This window comes from Erinaceus europaeus, chromosome 7 (assembly GCF_950295315.1).
Source record: "Erinaceus europaeus chromosome 7, mEriEur2.1, whole genome shotgun sequence".
Lineage (NCBI taxonomy): Eukaryota > Metazoa > Chordata > Mammalia > Eulipotyphla > Erinaceidae > Erinaceus > Erinaceus europaeus.
This window is the reverse complement of record NC_080168.1, coordinates 45000482-45018980: the sequence shown is the minus strand read 5'-3', so window position 1 is coordinate 45018980 and position 18499 is coordinate 45000482. Positions and strand designations below refer to the sequence as shown.

Genomic DNA, 18499 nt, shown 5'->3' with positions numbered 1-18499 from the left:
ATGACAGTTTTTGCTCTGATGTTGCTATGTGCTTGATCATCACATCTCACAATACTAAAAGCTTGAAGCTTGAGAGAGATTTAGGGCTAATAAATCACAGTTTTAAGAATGTGCCTTGGCTACATTATGGTCTAGGGTTTGCAGGAAAAACTGAATTGTTTTATTTCATTTGATTCTTACAGTATCTCTGCAAGGAAGGCCAAGTAGTAAGGCAAACTGGTGAAAAATAGGAAATAGAGGTTTGGGGGGAAGAACTTGAGTCAGCATACCTAGCAAGTAGTGGAAATGAATTCAGACCCAGGTGCTGTAGTTATTTCAACAAAGGGGATGGAAGTTGAGTCCCTGAATAGCTATAGAAGCCATCCCCTCTCTCCCAGCAGCCTATCCCTCGAGTTTGAACAATAATTTGATAAATAGAGTGGTATGAGGACACTAGTTCAGACTTTCATCTCCAATAAAGATTAACTTTATGTGACTATGACCTTCCCTGAATCACATTCTGATGTATTTTGCAGAGGCAATGCTGGAAAGAATGACCCCCTCACACATTTCTCACATGCCAGTTGTAAAGACCTCATGAATGACCTTCCTAGTGGATCTACTCACCGCCCCCCCCCCCCCCCCCCCCGCCACTTCTGCCCCTCAACATACTTTTCCCATTTAGGATAAACTGCTCGCTGGGTGACATAAGTGAGACTTAGGAGCCGAATTAACTACTCCCTTGTCCTTTTTCCTGCAAATTGAGCCTGAACACTTGACCTGAAGTCTTCCAACTAGAATGCGGGTAGATAGCATAATGGTTATGTAAAGTGACTCTCATGCCTGAGGCTCCAAAGTCCTAGGTTCAATCCTCTATACCACCATAAGCCAGAGCTGAGCAGTATACTGGAAAAAAAAAAAGTCTTAAATCTTAAGATCTGGGACTTTTAAATCCTGAGCAAATAAAGCCAAGAAGCAAAATCAGTATAGACATCAATATCTGAAGCCACAGTATTGATTCCAGCCTGCAATTTACATTTCTCTAGTTCTTATCCTCTTATCAAGCTTGATTCCACAGATTAAGCAAACTCCATAAGGAAATAAATATCTGTCCAACAACAGATGAGTGGCTGAGCAAGTTGTGGTATATATACACAATGGAATACTACTCAGCTGTAAAAAATGGTGACTTCACCGTTTTCAGCCGATCTTGGATGGACCTTGAAAAATTCATGTTAAGTGAAATAAATCAGAAACAGGATGAATATGGGATGATCTCACTCTCAGGCAGAAGTTGAAAAACAAGATCAGAAAAGAAAACACAAGTAGAAACTGAAATGGAATTGGCATATCGCACCAAAGTAAAAGTCTCTGGGGTGGGTGGGTGGGGAGAATACAGGTCCATGAAGGATGATAGAGGACCTAGTGGGGGTTGTATTGTTACATGGGAAACTGGGGAATGTTATGCCTGTACAAACTATTGTATTTACTGTTAAATGTAAAACATTAATTCCCCAATAAAGAAATAAAATTTAAAAAAGGAAAAAAAAAAGGAAATAAATACCTATCCTATAAACTCTCTTTCTGGTGGTTGGTGTCATGGCTCAGCTAGTAGGGAGAAAGACTTGCATGCCTAAGTCTCCCCAGTATGATCCCCTGCATCAGATGTGTTAAAACACTCTACGGAATAAAAATTCCCCCTAGGAAATAAAAAATTAAAAACTCCCTTCCTGCCTCAGTTAGCCTACTTCTATCGCTTGTACCCTTGTGTGTTCATACACACAACACAGAGGAACACTGTAGCACATGCCCCTTTCTAGGACAATCCTTCCATAACACAGTATGCTCACATCCTTGTCCTGTTGCAAAAGATTCAATGATGTTTTTCTTAATCTCTCTCAAGACAAAAACAACACATATTAGCAAGACATTCCAAAGCCTCTTTACCTTTCTTATGTCACCTGCCATTGCTTTCTCTTACTTACTCACCCTGGTCTCTGGGCACAGCCTCTCACATCACTGTACTCACTGTGTACTTGGCCTGTTGTGTCTTTTCCTGTCTTGGCTTCCTAGTAGTTTCTTGCTGCTATTCTCCTTTCCCCCCTTCCTCTTCCTTCTTCTCTTCCTCCTTTTCCAAGAATCTCCATGAAACAGAATTTGATAATTTTTCCAGTATCGTCCTACGTACAGATTTTCTCTGCTATCCAAAACTAATATTCCTATTTGGTAGGGTTAGTTTTTGGGTCTGGGAATGCTATTACCACTAACTTACATGAAAAAAAAAAGATTCCTAGTACTTTCAGAACATCCCCCCCTCAATAATCTATCAAATCCTCTACCCAATAGAGCCAATACATTATCATACATAAGGATTCCGGTTTAAGATTCCATCCTCACCTGCAGGGAGGAAACTTCACAAGCAGTGCCGCAGGTGTCTCTTTCTCTCCCTCTCCCTCTCCCTCTCCCTCTCCCTCTCCCTCTCTCTCTCTCCCTCCCTCCCACTACCTATATCTGTTTCTATCATACAAAAAGGAAAAAACAAAATGTTTACTGGGAGCAGTGGATTCATCATACAAGACATCAAGCCCCAGATATAATCCTGGTGGTAAAGAATAGAGAAAGGAAGGAAGGAGAAAGAAAGAGAAGGGAAAAGAAAACAAAAATTTCTAATTTGGGGTATCATGGAAACCCTCCACCTGCTTTATTGCCCAAGTGGTACTTTAAGTCTTCACTAGTTTGTCTTTCTTACTAGATTATGACCTTTCTGAGGCTGGTATCTGTGTATCACAACAACTAGGAAACTTCCAGGCACATAGATGCTCTGTATTGTTGACTGATTGACATTCAGTCAGTCAACAAATGAGCATGACCTGCTGCCTGTAAAGTTCTGATAATCAGCAAAAGAATCGTTCTAGAATGAATACAGTGAACACTGTGTAACAACACTCCAGCCCCAAGTTACCCAAAGATGCTTAACAAAACAGACAAGGGCCAGGCAATGGTGCACCTGGTAGAACATGCATGTTACTATGTGCAGCGACCTGAGTTCAAGCCTCTCTGAGTTCCACCTGCAAGGAAAGGTTCCATGAGCAGTGGAGAAGTGCTGCAGGTGTTCTTTCTCTGTTCCTGTTAAGAAACAGGAAAAATAATGACCACCAGGTGTCGCTTTGCCTGAGAGAATCCAAGCACAGAGGGAACACAGTCCTTTATTGGGGGCCCCTCAGGGTTGGGTCCCAGTGCAGTGGTTCGAGCCAGGTGGAGTTAGCCAAAAATGGCCGTCCTGCTACCACACCACCCTTCTGTCCCCCAGGTAAAAAACCGGGGGTGGGGGCGTAAGTAGGAGGGCTTTTCATAGGGCAACAGCCAGGAGTGACATGTGGGGACAGGATTTGGAGAGGTACTGGAGAATATGGGGAGGAGGGGGGCAAAGCCTGAGGGCAAAGACTGCATCTGCATAATTCCCCAGCAACCAGGGAGTAGTGGAGTGGTTGTGTAGGCACTGAGCCTTAGCAGTACCTTGGTGGTACAACAACAAAAAGTGGGGGAAGGTAGAGAGAAAACAGACAGGCACTAGTTATCTTGAGACAATTTTTAAAGCTTTTAAATTTTAGTGCACACGATACATGTTTTAGCAGTAAAAGAGTGAAAATGTATATATGGTGTTTAATAAAATTGACATTATAAAATAAGATCACATTAAGAAAACCTCAGAAGTCAGAGTAAACATTGGGTAAAAAATCAAACAGCATGCTAAGGGGATAGTATTTTAAACCCTAATAACTGTAGTCACCTAAATTCAGACTTGAGATGCTGAGATTTACTTTGCACTCAAGAAAAAAGCAGAATGCCTTTCATTTTAAATGCATTTAAAAATACATTTGCATGTTGTTTTCCTGATGGCAACCATAGCAAAATTAAATATATATGAACACCAGATGGACTATAATCTGATAATGTAAAAGTATACCAGCTTTTCCTATTAAATATGTAGGTCTGCTCAGAAAGCAACAAAACTTATGCTACAGATAACTTTTCTGTGTCAACCTTTCCTTGCTGCCCATGCCCTAAAGTGAACACAGATACAAACTATTTCAACTAAACAGAAAATGGAAACAAGATTATTATGCATATATAGTTCCTAAGTACAGGAAAGCATGTGCAAAAACATAGCATAGTGGTTATGGCAAAGACTTTCATGCTTGAATTTCTTGGGTTCCAGTTTCAATTCCTGCACCACTATAAACCAGAGCTGAGCAGTGCTCTGGTAAAAAATAAACCAAACAACCTGTTATACATAAAGTATTTTCTAGAATAAGTGCATCCAAGCCATAGCAGCTCCCTTAACATCTCCAAAGAAGTATATAATTCCAGGAGAAGGAGATTTTTTGAAAATCCCCAGTGACAGGCAGTGCTTACCTGCCTGTCAGGAAGATTCGCTTAATGTTCAAGAATGACAAAGAAGAGTGATTACAGGAGTTCATCCATAGCACACACACTTTCTCATACTCAAGGACCCGGCTTTGAGCCTCCAGACACCACATGGGAGCACCATGCACAGGGGAAGTTTCATGAGTAGTGGAGTGGTGCTGTGGTGTTTCTCTTAACTTTTTCTTGAAAACAAAAAACAACAACAACAACAAAAAGTCCAACTGGAGTGCTAGAACTATACCATTATGAAGCCCAGTGAGACCCTGGCAGAAAAAGAAAGAAAGAAAGAAAGAAAGAAAGAAAGAAAGAAAGAAAGAAAGAAAGAAAGAAAGGAAAGGAAGAAGAGAAAGAAAGAAAGAAAGAAAGAAAGAAAGAAAGAAAGAAAGAAAGAAAGAAAGAAAGAAAGTTAATTGATGGTGATATTGAGAAAAGCATCTTGGTCATAGCAGGGTAAGACTTTAATCTGCATAAAAAGCACTTGGTAGTTAAATTAAATGGTTAAAAAAATTGAAGTTCAACTGTTTTCTTTTTTCAGACGTGAACTCCAGAGACAGTAGGGATTTTTATGGGTACCTTCCTTTATGGTTAACTTCTCCTTACAAATAAACCAATTCAAACCAGTCCTTCTTTATTAACATAAAATATTATCTTAAATAAACCTTATTGATGTCCTAGAAATATAAGGCATTTACTAAGAGATATGTACAAAGCTGTGCCTCTGTGGGAATAGGTTGAGTTTATATAAACAAACAACATCCAGAATAAAATCTTAGGATAACTATTTGTTTCAGTTTTCACTAAATGAATAGGGTGGTTTTAATCTAATATTTGTGTATAGTTTTATAAAGTTCTTTTAAGATTCATTTATTCAGGCCAGTGAAATAGCACACTTGGTTTGTGCCATGAGCACAATCGAGCCTGCTCACCTCCTCACTGACAGAAGTTGGTGCTGTTGTCTCTTTCACTCACTCTCTGTGCCTCTATCTTTAAAAAGAGATGCATTTATTTATTAATGAAAAAGAGTGAGAGAGAATCTGGCACATGTGATGCCAAGGACCAAACTCAGAACGTCATGCTTGAGAGTCAAATGTTTTGTTTACCACACCACCTCAGTCCACTATATGTAGTTCTAAAATATATGTAATACATTTAAATTCCAAACAAATGCTAGTAACTGGTAGTATAAAATATGATTTAGTGCATATGTGAAATTTTAAGACTTGTGTAAATTTCAATTACACATTAATAAAGATAAATTGCATATTTCAAACAAAATAATGCTTACTTCACACAATTTATTCAGAACAATGAACACTTTTGTTATTCTCACAACTTTCAACCCTTTAAGAAGTGATACCAAAATTTCAACTCCTTAGATTTGACAGTGACACATGAGAAGACATAATTCCTTTAGGATTGAATGAATAGGCCAGCTGTAAATGTTTAAGACAATATTTACAAGTATTATACAGGTAATGTCATTAAGCACAAGTAGCTTTTTGTTCTTTAAGTCTTTCTGTAACTTGAAAATGATGCACAAACATGGTCTATACGATGTATGTATCTTCTGCAATGCTACTACTACTCATCACACAGAATTGGGCTAACACCGCACCACGCACAGGACTAAGAATGTACCACAGCGATAATGCCACCAGCGGTACAAAGACTGGGGACCAAAGTGCTGGGTTTCCAATCTCTTAGCCAACGTCATCTCCTCAATCATCAGAAGATGAAGCTTCAGCTTTTCCTGTGGCTTCCTCACCGAAGAGCAGCTTTCGAAGTATGTTTGCATAAAATGGTCCATATACTTGTTTGTTAAGATTCACAATGCTTGCATATTGAGAACCTAGTGCTTCTAACTCCTGCTGGATGAGAGCAAGACCTCCTGGCACTGGAGGAAGGCATTTTGGAGGAGATGGAAGACTAAGTAGGCTTTTCAAATACAGTTGAATTCGTTTATCTGGAGAAAAAGAAGATATTTTTATTTGTCCCACTGTTCAAGCAAATCATTTTTTAAAAAAGAGACCAGTAATTATAATATTATAGTATAAAATATATAGTGATAGAAATATAGCAGGCAACACATGTCACCAAGTTCAAGGACTGGTGTAAGGATCCTGGTTCGAGCCCCCGGCTCCCCACCTGTAGGGGAATCACTTCACAGGCAGTAAAGCAGGTCTGCAGCTTTCTATCTTTCTCTCCTGCCTCTGTCTTCCATTTCTCTCTGTCCTATCCAACAATGACGATATCAATAACAACAACAATAATAACTATAACAATAAAACAATAAGGGCAACAAAAGGGAATAAGTAAATATTAAAAAAAGAAATAAATATAGTAGGCAATATAGTTCCAACTCTTTACTCCTCTCTGTATCCATCATCTGCTTTTTAACTTCATGTTGAAAGTTGGAGCCTGTTTCTCCAGAACCTGAACTGTTTGGGCCAATACAGAGTGTAATATGTGGCTTCATGCTGAGGTTTCAGGCATCATGGCTCCTATTGTCTGTTTCTACCTACTATGCCATGCGAACTGCCTGGACCTGATGAAAACTCAAGCAGGGAAGCCCTGCCCATCCCTCCGAGGACACCCTACATCAAGCTGTGGGCAATCAACACCCAACACATATAGAGCCCAATGAAGATCACAACTGACTACAAATGTGTGTGTGAGTCCAGAAAAACCAAAAGAGCAGAATGGCAGACTACTTCAGTCTTGTGAGCAATACTGAATGTTTGAACTTTTGACTTTGCTTTGGTTTTTTGTCGCCACTGAGGTTTCTCTGCTCTGGGCCAAGGTTTTTTTTTTTTTTTTTCTGGTAAAAATAGATAGACAGGATGAGAGAGAGATAAACACGAAGATATCAAATCTTCCCTGAGTGTAGTAGGGGTGAGGATTAAACCTGGTTTAGATGCATGATAGAGTAGGTGTACTGTCCAGGGGTGCTAGCTAACTTGCTGGCCCTAGGTGTTGTTTGTTTGCTTCAATCTATGGAGCTTGGGAGTGAACTAATATGCAGCAAGTGTAGAGAACCTTTTGGTTAGAGCAGGAGCCCATTGCAAATTCTCACTTGAATGTCCATAGTTTTAGTTATGTGCACTAAAATTCAATTTGTAAATTGGCCATAATGGAGAACAGAAAATAATAATAACTGGTATAAGGGTCCCGGTTCAAGCCCCTTGGATCCCCACCTGCAGGGGAGTCACTTAGGGGAGTCACTTCACAGGCGGTGAAGCAGGTCTGCAGGTGTCTCTCCCCATCTCTGTCTTTCCCTCCTCTCTCCATTTCTCTCTGTCCTATCCAACAACAACAGCTATAACAACAGTAGCAATAAAAAACAACAAGGGCAACCAAAAAGGCAACAAAAATGGGGAAAATGGCCTCCAGGAGCAGTAGATTCATGGTGCAGGCACCAAGCTCCAGCAATAGCCCTGGAGGCAAAAAAAAAAAAAAGAAAGAGAATAATAATAATAACATTGTTTAATTTTTAATATTTATTTATTCCCTTTTGTTGCCCTTGTTGTTTTATTGTTGTAGTTATTATTGTTGTTGTTAGTGATGTCTTTGTCTTGGATAGGACAGAGAGAAATGGAGTGAGGAGGGGAAGGCAGAAAGGGGGAGAGAAAGATAAGACACCTGCAGTCCTGTTTCACCACTTGTGAAGCGACTCCCCTGCAGGTGGGGAGCTGGGGACTTGAACCGGGATCCTTATGCTGGTCCTTGTGCTTTGCATCACCTGTGCTTAACCTGCAGCGCTACCACCCGACTCCCAATAATAATTTTTTTTTTAAAGGCAGACTGGGTACAGTGAACAGGAGAGATCTGAAATTCATAGTTCAGTCAGTACTACTATGAACCAGAGAATCTTTCTAAATTCTTAATCTACTCGAATTCCTTGGCTGGCAGAAAACTATGAGTAAGTCGTGTACTGGATTTCCCTCTAGAGTGGTCGCCTAACTCTCAGGATCTCAAATCTATTTTCATTACAGATATGGGCCAAACATTTTCCTGCAAGATTGTTTCAAGAATGGAACCCTTTTAAAACTGTTACACAGTGATTCTGTCTACTCTTCAGAAGAGTCAGTTTTCAGGCCAAGATTTAACTGACAGAAGGATTTGTCCAGTTAGAAGCAGCCAAACTAACTTCCTGACAAAGGCGGGCCTTCACCTCCCAGAAAGAGGCTCAAATGAGTCATTTGAGTTACTATGCAACAGCACTTTAAAAGGGAAATTTTAAAATGTTTTCAACTGGTAATAGAATAGAAAAGTTGGAATGGGGAGTTGTTGGTGGAAAAACAAGTTGCTTTACTGGATTTTTAGTGGCACCCCAAAGCCCCCAGTTTCCCTCTTCCTTCTAACACTGCAGTTACTTCCCTTGCCTACAGCAATGACACTGAAGACACCAGATGCTCTCTGCCAACAAACAGCAGCATTCTAGCTCTGAAGGCAGTGTCAGGTGGGGGAGATAACGTAATGATTATGCAAACAGACTCTCATTACCGAGGCTCCAAGGTCCCAGGTTCAGTCCCCTACACCACCATAAGCCAGAGCTAAGCAGTACTCTGGCAAAAAATTAAAATTTAAATTTAAAAAAAAGAGAAAGAGAGGAGGAGAAGAAAAAATGAAGATAGTGTGGATCAGACCAATTAAGAATATGAACTCTGTTTATCCAATAACCAAAATAAAGATACATGAGTTAATCTAAGCCCAATTTACAGTCTGAGACAGACATACTCTAGCTGATCCAAAAACAAGAGCAAAAAAAAAAAAATCCATTGTTGTAAAGTTCCTCTTATTTGGGGGTGATTGTTACACAGCTTTACTGCAGCAATAGTAGACAAATACACTGATATGTAAAGCCTTGATTCCTCTGAGACACATTCTTCTCATGGTAAGTCATAGACAGGGAAATTCATATGAGCAAATCTGTACCTTGCTCACTAATCTCCTAGCCAATCAAACTTAAGTCACATGATTAAGTGTAAAGTTCAACACTAAGGAGGGAAAAAGTATACATAAGATGGAGGGGTCTGCAAAGCTACCTGGCAAAGACTTAGAAATAGCGATCTAGTCTGTCACTGACAATCAGATAATTTTAAATTTATGCTTCCTCCAACAGAGACCCACCGAAGTTTTTGAGCATTAGAGTGGTTGGCAATAGAAATATTTTAGCTGAGCATATATTAGACATCAAAAGACTTGGGAAACTAGTCCAACAATTCAGTTGTATGGTAACAGAATAATTCTAATGTAACAATGGTAAATGAAAAGAAAAAGGGGCTAGGGAGACTGATTGCCTGAAGGGTGGACTGAGACAGATGACTAATAGCTAACTGGAAATGATGATGAGAGGCAGAAAATGCTAGCGAGCTAGTCCAAGATTATTCTGATTCCTCAGATTTGGATCAGTGGACGCTCTGGTGGTGCTGATTACTTAAAGGAATGGAACCAATTTGGAAGATGGAGAAAAGAAACAGTGCTGTGTAATATATGGGTTCCTCAGAGCACAAATGATATAAATGTGGAGTTGTAGCTGAGCAGATATGTCTGGAAATTGGAAAGACCACATCTGACTATAAAGAACTGAGACCAGGGGCCGGGCGGTGGTGCACCAGATTAAGTACACATAGTATGAAGTGCAAGGACCTGTACAAGAATCCTTGTTTGAGCCCCCAGCTCCCCACCTGCAGGGGAGACACTTCACAAGCAGTGAAGCAGATCTAGAGGTGTCTATCTTTCTCTCTCCCTCTCTATCTCCCATCCCTCAATTTCTCTCTGTCCTATCAAAAGAAAAAAAAAAAAAAAGGCCATAGTAGCAGTGGGTTTGTGGTGCAGGCACCAAGCCACAGAGATATCCCTGGGAGCAAAAAAATAAATGAATAAATAAAATAAAAACTGAGACTATTCACTTGAAGGGATAGTTGAGATTCCCAAGGAAGTGAACACAAGGAGAAAGCACCTAGTTTATAAAAAGGGAACCAGGAACTAATGAACAGAGACTATGAGACAGGCATAGTATGAATTAAACATAAAATAACTATGCAGAAAATGGCACATAGAGAGCAAATGTCTCAATATCTTAGATATATGTAGGCCCATATCAAAATTATTTTGGAACTTTGTAAAAAGAATATGAGTTTCAGTGGTCCGGGAGGTGGCGCAGTGGATAAAGCATTGGACTCCCAAGCATGAGGTCCTATGTTCGGTTCCCAGCAGCACATGTACCAGAGTGATGTCTGGTTCTTTCTCTCCTCCTCTCTTTCTCATAAATAAATAAATAAAATCTTAAAAAAAAAAAAGCACAAGGACCAGCGTAAGGATCCCGGATTGAGCCCTGGCTCTCCACCTGCAGGGGAGTTGCTTCACAGGTGGTGAAGCAGGTCTGCAGGTGTCTGTCTTTCTCTCCCCCTCTCTGTCTTCCCCATCTCTCTCCATTTCTCTCTGTCCTATCCAACAATGACAACATAAATAACAACAACAATAAAAAAAAGAATATGAGTTTCAGAGCAGGGGAGATGGCATTAACAGTTATATGAAAGACTCTTCTGCCTGAGGCTCCATGGTTCCAGGTTCAATCATCAGCGCCATCATAAGCCAGAGCTGAGCAGTGCTCTGGTATTTCTTTGTCTCTTTGTCTCTCTACCTCTATCTCTGATTCTCTCTCTCTCTCTCTTTCTGTCTTTCCCCCTTCTATCTCCCTCATTAAAACAAAAATACTCTCTCAATTTCTCTGTACTATTTAATAAAAATTAGAAAGAAAGAAAAATTGGCAGCCAGGACTGGTGAATTTGTTGTGCTAGCACCAAGCCTCAGCAGTAACCCTAGTGGCAATAAATAAAAAAGAAAAAAATAGGCACACAGGTTTTATAAGAAGAATCCAAGTCTGTGTCCGACTACTTTTGTGACCTCAGGTGAAATTATTTAACTGCTATGAGTTTCTAATGCCATTATTCACATTTGTTCAATGTTGTCTTTGGCCAAATATAGCTTAGGGGTACAGTATAAAGAAAACATTTTTATAAAATGTGAACATTAGTCAGGGTATAGCAGCTTGTGGCAGAAACTGCACATAATTTGCCCTTCTTCCTCTGAGGAACATGATACATAGGCTGTGAGGACATGTCAGCAGTGGGCTATGCAGGGAAGGACTCACTCACAGGTGGCTATGGTTGTGCTGTGTCTGTTCTATGAGCCACTGTTGCTTTATAGCAGCCCAAGTGCCTTACCAGCACTGCTCTTCTCTGGGGGTGGAGTCAAAGCTTTGAGCTCTTAAGTGACCAGTGTGGTCTAGATCCCCACCATTCTGTGTCCCCAGAGATAAGGACAAGAGAAAGCATCTTGAGAGTCTCGAACTAGTATTTACATTCTTGGGGAAGAAGTGAGTGTTTACTTGGAAAACTGACAGACATTGTCCTAGAATGTTCAAGTAATCGAATTCTACACTACTTTCCCTCACATTTCCTCCTTCATTCCTTCCTCTGTAGCAGGCATTTAGTTTTGCACCTCCTACTTTAATGACTGTAACACCTGGTTGTGCTTAGGAAAAACCATCTCTTTCCTACTGTCAGGACAGATATTAAAGGCAAAATTGACTCACCCTAGCTCCAAGAAATGATGACACATCTTGGGCTTAAGTTCTTTCTCCTTGGCCAATACAAGAATAGGATATTTGGATCCTGGAGGGGGCTTAGCAGTTTGAACACATGCCTCCCATGCATGAAGCCCCTCATGAATGGCAGTACCAAGATGGAAAACAGGCGGGAACTCATGGCTGATGAAGTGATGCTTTAAATCCTTTTCTTTCTCACCCAAAATACGGAATAGAAATTGAGCCAGGGAAGTAGCTTAGCAGCATTACACATGCACAAAGCCCTGGGCCCCTTGGCACCACATACAGACAAAACAGAAGGGACTATGATCCAGTCAAATCCACTGGAGTTAATGGGACTCAATTCTGGGCCATTATTTGGGTCTTTATTTTTCACTTGACTTAAACATAGAAAGACATGCTGGAGCTGAAGCCATCTTGTCCTGATGGGAAGAGTCTAACTGTAAAGACAGCCAGTCCAGAGGAAGGCAGAGCTGAAGGGAGAAAGTTGGAAAAGCAGTGCCCAGCACACTGTTAGAACTCTGATCAAGTTGTACTTCAGCCAGTTCTGCCCCACTCTTCAATTATATGAGGAAATATAACCCCTTTGTGTTCAAGCTAGTTTAAGAAAATTTAGATTCTCTGGTGTAGGTAATAGAAAGTGTTCTAACTGGTACAATTTCTACTTGCCTGGCTCAGCAACATGACTTGACACCATGGAATTTTCTTTCCTAGAAGTCCAGTATATCAAAGAGTTCATTTATTATGACTCACAGTTCTATAGTATTTTTACACTTTGTTCTGCAAAAGACTTCCATGCTTGAGGTTCCAAGATCCCAGGTTCATTCCCCAGCACCACCATAAGCCAAAGCTGAGCAGTGCTCTAGTCTCTATCTCTCTTTCATTAAACATAATGTACATTTAAGTATTTTTGGCGGGGGTAGATAGCATAATGATTATACAAATAGACTCTCATGCCTGAGGCACCCAAGTCCCAGGTTCAATCCCTCACACTACCATAAGCCAGAACTGAGCAGTGCTCTGGTAAAACTAAAAAGAAAAAAGTATTTTATTTATTATTGGATAGAGATAGAGAGGAATTGAGAAGGGAGCGGGAGATAGAGAGGGAAAGAGGCAGACACCTGCAGCCTTGCTTCACCACTCCTGAAGCTTTCCCCCTACAGGTGGGGACCAGGGGTCCTAGCACACTGTAATATGTATACTTAACAAGGCACACCACCACCCAGCACCTAAATAAAGTATATTTAAAAAAATCTATTCATTAAGAAAAAAAGGCCTGAAAGGTACCCACTCTATATAGTCACACATAAGAGCATTAAGTCCCGGGAGTCAGGCAATAGCTCAGTGGGTTAAGAGCACATGGCACAAAGCACAAGGAGTGGTGTAAGGATCCCGGTTCAAACCCCCGCCTCCTGGTTTGAGCTCTTGGCTCCCCACCTGCACAAGAGTCGCTTCACAGGCAGTGAAGCACGTCTGCAGGTGTCTATTTTTCTCTTCCCCTCTCTGTCTTCCCTCCTTTCTCCATTTCTCTCTGTCCTATCTAATAATGACAACATCAGTAACAACAACAATAATAACTACAACAACAATAAAAAACAAGGGCAACAAAATGGAAAATAAATGAATAAACAAATATTAAGGAAACTTAAAAAAAGAGCATTAAGTAAAAAGACTTAAAAGAATATTCATATTTTTTCGTATCTGCAATAGTTATTCTCCAAAATGAGGAGATATTCCTGGTGACAGGTGGTGGCACATTTGGTAGAGAGCCCATCTGACCATGTGTGAGGACCCTGGTTCAAGCCGTGGGTCCCCATCTACAGAGAAGAAGAGCAGTACTGCAGGTGCCTTTCCTCTCTCTCTCCCTCTCTGCCTCCTTACCCTCTGTCAAGAAATAGAAAGAAAAAATGGAGGAAGGGGCATGAGGGAATCTTTTTGAAACTAAAATTTGATACTTAACACTAGTCAAAACCATAAAGTTAAAGCAAGTTGGAATTAGAGCAGAAACCAATTAAAAACATGAGGACTCACCAATCAAAGACCTGATAGGATTGCCTTCCTCTTCAATACTTGAAAATTGACCTACAAGATTAGCTTGAACCTCAGCACCTAAAGTGGGTAAATTCCTCTCCAGCAGGTTCTTATTAATCTCAACACAAGTCTGAACTCCAATAGAAGTCAGAACTTCCTTCAAGTTGAAGTTCCTACAAAACATAAAACAAAATTCCATCAGGTATGGTTTCTTTTTGTTCGTCAGTTTTATTGTGTGTCTTCAGAATGTATATACCAGCCTATTTCAAATGACTGTCAATTTCTTTCATATCAACAATTAGTACTACTGTTAGAATAAAGTTAGTAAATATCTGCTTCCAGATATTGACCCATTAAGTAGTACATTTTTAAACGTGTCACTTAATCCATGTAGATAGTATTTAAATAGGAAAGTAAGCACAGTCACAAAAATGTGATCCTAGGGGCTGGGTGGTGGTGCACCTGGTCACGTGCACATGTTATAATGCCCAAGGACCTGGGGTTCAAGCCCCCAGTCCCCACCAGCAGGGAGAAAGCTTTGTGAGTGGTGAAGTAGTACTGCAGGTGTCTCTTTGTCTTTCCCTCTCTATCTCCCTCTTCCTCTTGATTTCTGGCTGTCTCTATCCAATAAAGATAGTAATAAAAAATTTTTTTAAATGTGGTCCTATGTACATATTACTGTGTACAAGAACTGAACTCCAAGTCCTCAGTCCACACCTACAGCAGGAAGCTTCAGGAGCAGTGGAGTAGTGTGGCAGCTATCTTTCCTTCTCTGCCGTCCCCTGCCCCTGTTTCTCTCTGTCTCTCACTCTCTATGAAAAGGAAAGAAAAAAGGAAAGTAATGGCCACTGGGAACAGTGGAGTTGTAGCACCAAGTCACAGGGATAGCCCTGGTCAGGGAAGAGGAAGAGGAAGAGGAAGAGGAAGAGGAAGAGGAAGAAGAAGGAGAAGGAGAAGGAGAAGGAGAAGGAGAAGGAGAAGGGGAAGGGGAAGGGGAAGGGGAAGGGGAAGGGGAAGAAGAAGGATAAAGAGGAGGAGGAGAAGGAGGAAAAGGAGGAGAAGGAGGAGAAAGAGGAGGAGGAGAAGAAGGAGAAGGAGGAGGAGGAGGAGAAGGAGAAGGAGAAGGAGAAGGAGAAGGAGAAGGAGAAGGAGAAGGAGAAGGAGAAGGAGAAGGAGAAGGAGAAGGAGAAGGAGAAGGAGAAGGAGAAGAAGAAGAAGAAGAAGAAGAAGAAGAAGAAGAAGAAAAAGAAGAAGAAAAGTGCTCTTGAAAATAAGTCCGTAGTGGTCTGGGAGGTGGCGCAGTGGATAAAGCATTTTGGACTCTCAAGCATGAGGTCCTGAGTTCAGTCCCTGGCAGCACATGTGCCAGAGTGATGTCTGCTTCTTTCTTTTTCTCCTACCCCTCTCATTAATAAATAAATAAAATCTTTTTAAAAAGAAAATAAGTCCGTTAAGCTCACCTAGTACAAAGTGCAAGGACCCATGCAAGGATCCTAGTTCGAGCCCCCAGGGCCCCAACTGCAGGGGGATCACTTTACAAGTGGTGAAGTAGGTCTACAAGTGTCTATCTCCCTCTCTCCCTCTCTATCTTCCCCTCCTCTCTCAATTTCTTTCTGTCCTATCAATAAAATAAATAAATAAATAAACTAAAAAAAATGGACACCAGAAGCTATAGATTTGTAGTGCAAGTACTGAACTTCAGTGAAAACCCTGGAGGCAGGAAAAAGAAAGAAAGGAAGAATGGAAGGAAGGAAGGAAATCCTGTGGTAGTTCTGTTATCATGTGGGGTTATCAGGAGAATGGGACAGATATTCCACACTTTTTTTTTTTTTACTTCCAGTCACTGGGGTTCAGTGCTGGAACAATGAACCACTACTCCTGGCAGCCTTTTTTTTTTTTTTTTTAATTCAATTGGACAGAGACAAATTGAGAGAGAGAGAGAGAGAGAGAGACCTGCAGACCTGCTTCACTATGTGTAAAGCTTCCTCATTGCAGGTGGGGAGCACGGGCTCAAACCCAGCTCCTTGCACGAGTCCTTGCACATACATAGTACTATGTGTGCTTAACTGGGTGCACCACCACCTGGTCCCCTCAACACTTTTTTTTTTTAAAGAAATCCCTTTGTGGCTGGGTGGTGACACACCTGGTGGAGTGCACATGTTACAATGTGCAAGGACCAGGGTTTAAAGCCACTGGTCCCTACCTGGAGGGGGAAAGTTTTGTGAGTGGTGAAGCAGGGCTGTAGGTGTCTCTCTGTCTCTCTCCATATCTGTCCCTCCATTCCTCTTGATTTCTGGCTGTCTCTATGCAATAAAGAAATAAAGATAATAAAAAATTAAAAGAAATACCTTTTGGGACCAGGTAGTGCACTCAGTTGACAGCACATGTTACAAAGTGTAAAGGGGGCTTGAGCCCACGTCTTTGCACTTTGCTGACAGGAAGTTTCATGAGCAGTGAAACAGGTCTGCAGATGTCTCTTTTTCTCCCTATCTCCCCTTTCCATCTCAGCTTCACCCTTTCTCTATCCAATAAATAAATAAAATATTAAAAATAATAAAATGAATCCCTTTGAGTATAGTCACTCATTGATTTTTTTAAATGTATTTGAAAAATGAAGTAGAATAGATTCTTTTACCCATGCCCAGGGAGTAAATCTGTAATACCAGCAGTAGTAGAGTACAATCCCTGCATACATGAGAACCCAGGTTCCATTCCTAGCACCAAGAATAGTGCTTCGAATCTGCCTCTTTCTAATAAAACAAGTGAATAAATAAATCTTTAACTAATTATGATAATAGGATTGGGGAAACAGCACAATGGTTAGGCAAAAAGGCTTCAAGCCTCTAAAGTCTCAGGTTCAATCCCCAGCACCACCATATGCCAGAGCTGAGCAGTGCTCTGGGGTTGGAGAGGATAAGAAATGATACCACCAATCAAGAATAAGAAATCAAAGAATGAGGCTGGGCAGTGGTGCACCTGGTTGAGCACACACACACTACTATGAGCAAGGACCTGGGTTCAAGCCCCAGGTCTCCACCTGCAGGGGAAAAGCTTGATGAGCGGTGAAACAATGCTATAGGTCTCTCTCTCTCTCTCTCTCCCCTTCCCATCTGGATTTGTCTCTATCCAATAAAATGAACTAAATAAATAAATAAATAAATAAATAAAACTCCTTCCCACTGTTGCTTTCAGGTAACTGATGAACAATTCCAAATATACAGACTCCAGAAAACTGTAAAGCACAGGGCTATTTTTTAGCTAAGAATAAAGTCTGGGAGATGGCTAAACATATGGTAGCACCTGAAGCCCCAGAAGTACAGGTTCAATCCCTGACACCACCATATACCAGAGGTACTCTGGTTTCTTTCTATCTTTCTAAAAAATAAGTAAGCCTATCTTTAGGGAAAAGGGTAATTAGAAAAGGCATTTATTGGGTATATGGGAAATGATAACTTAAACTGCATCTCACCATTCAGAAAAGATTTTTCCCCCTTGTCATCACTGGAGCTTTATCACTCTGAGCTGACTTTTTCAGACAGAGAGAGAAAGGGAGTTACCACAGCACCAAAGCTTCCTCTAGCAATTAGGGCTAGGTTCAAACCTGGGCTGCACTCATAACAAAGCAGGCACACTATCCAGGTGAGCTATTTTTCTGGTTCCAGGAAGGATTACTAAGATAATTCTGTAAAATGGGAATTGAATGGTGAGAGAAGAGTCTGATGATATGTGTGATGTAGTTATTAGAGATCAGCGGTGTTGTTATAGGCACCTGGGTTTAAGTCTCAGCTCTACCACTAAACTTGTTATCAAATTCTATTAGCTCTTTCCAGATTATTATATATACAATATATGGTTAATAAAAAGAAAAAGGCAGTTTTTCATTAGTATCATGATTAATTTTTTCTGTGTTGTCTCATTTTGTATATTTATTTTAATTTTACAGTGACCTTGTTCTATGTTGACTCCAGAACAATGAGTCCTTGATCTATATTAACTTATTATAAATCCACACGGGGGGGACTGCTGTCCCAACAGAGTGCAGTCTCTACCATGTGTTAGAACCTGGGTTCAAGTCTCCCTGGCTACCACATGAGAGAATCAAGCACAGGGGAAGCTTCATGGGAAGGGAAGCAGTGTTGTAATAGCACTCTTTTACAGTCTCTCTTCCCCTCACTGTCTCTTGTATGCTATATTTAAAAAAAAAAAAAGTATTCCAGGAAGGAACAAAGTCTCAGCAAAAAATCTGATAGCAGTACACATATCTTTTTGTTTGGGTGTTATGCAGTCCTTGGGGTATTGCTGGGCTAGCTTCACCAGAGAGAGAGACGAGGAACATGTGGCGGAGTGGGAATGCAATGCAATGCCTTTATTGATCTGATAAAACGACTTTATATCTTTTGAAACAGAAGTGGCAGGTCAGAAAGGAAATGGCTAGGAGAGGGGGTGGAG

At 40.7% G+C, this 18499-nt stretch overlaps 1 protein-coding gene across 5 annotated transcripts in view; it reads right to left on the bottom strand.

Annotated features, from left to right (window-relative positions):
• Window positions 1-5682: 5682 nt before the first annotated feature.
• Window positions 5683-18499, bottom strand: part of TCP11L2 (t-complex 11 like 2) — a 69665-nt gene continuing 56848 nt past the window's right edge. For all 5 annotated transcript variants that reach the window (XM_060194360.1, XM_060194359.1, XM_060194361.1 and 2 more), the window contains 2 exons: window positions 14051-14223; window positions 5683-6370 (listed from right to left, as the gene is read on the bottom strand). In XM_060194360.1, coding sequence (XP_060050343.1) covers window positions 6126-6370; window positions 14051-14223 — 418 coding nt within the window. In that variant the 3' untranslated portion in view covers window positions 5683-6125. The remainder of the gene's footprint in view (window positions 6371-14050; window positions 14224-18499) is intronic.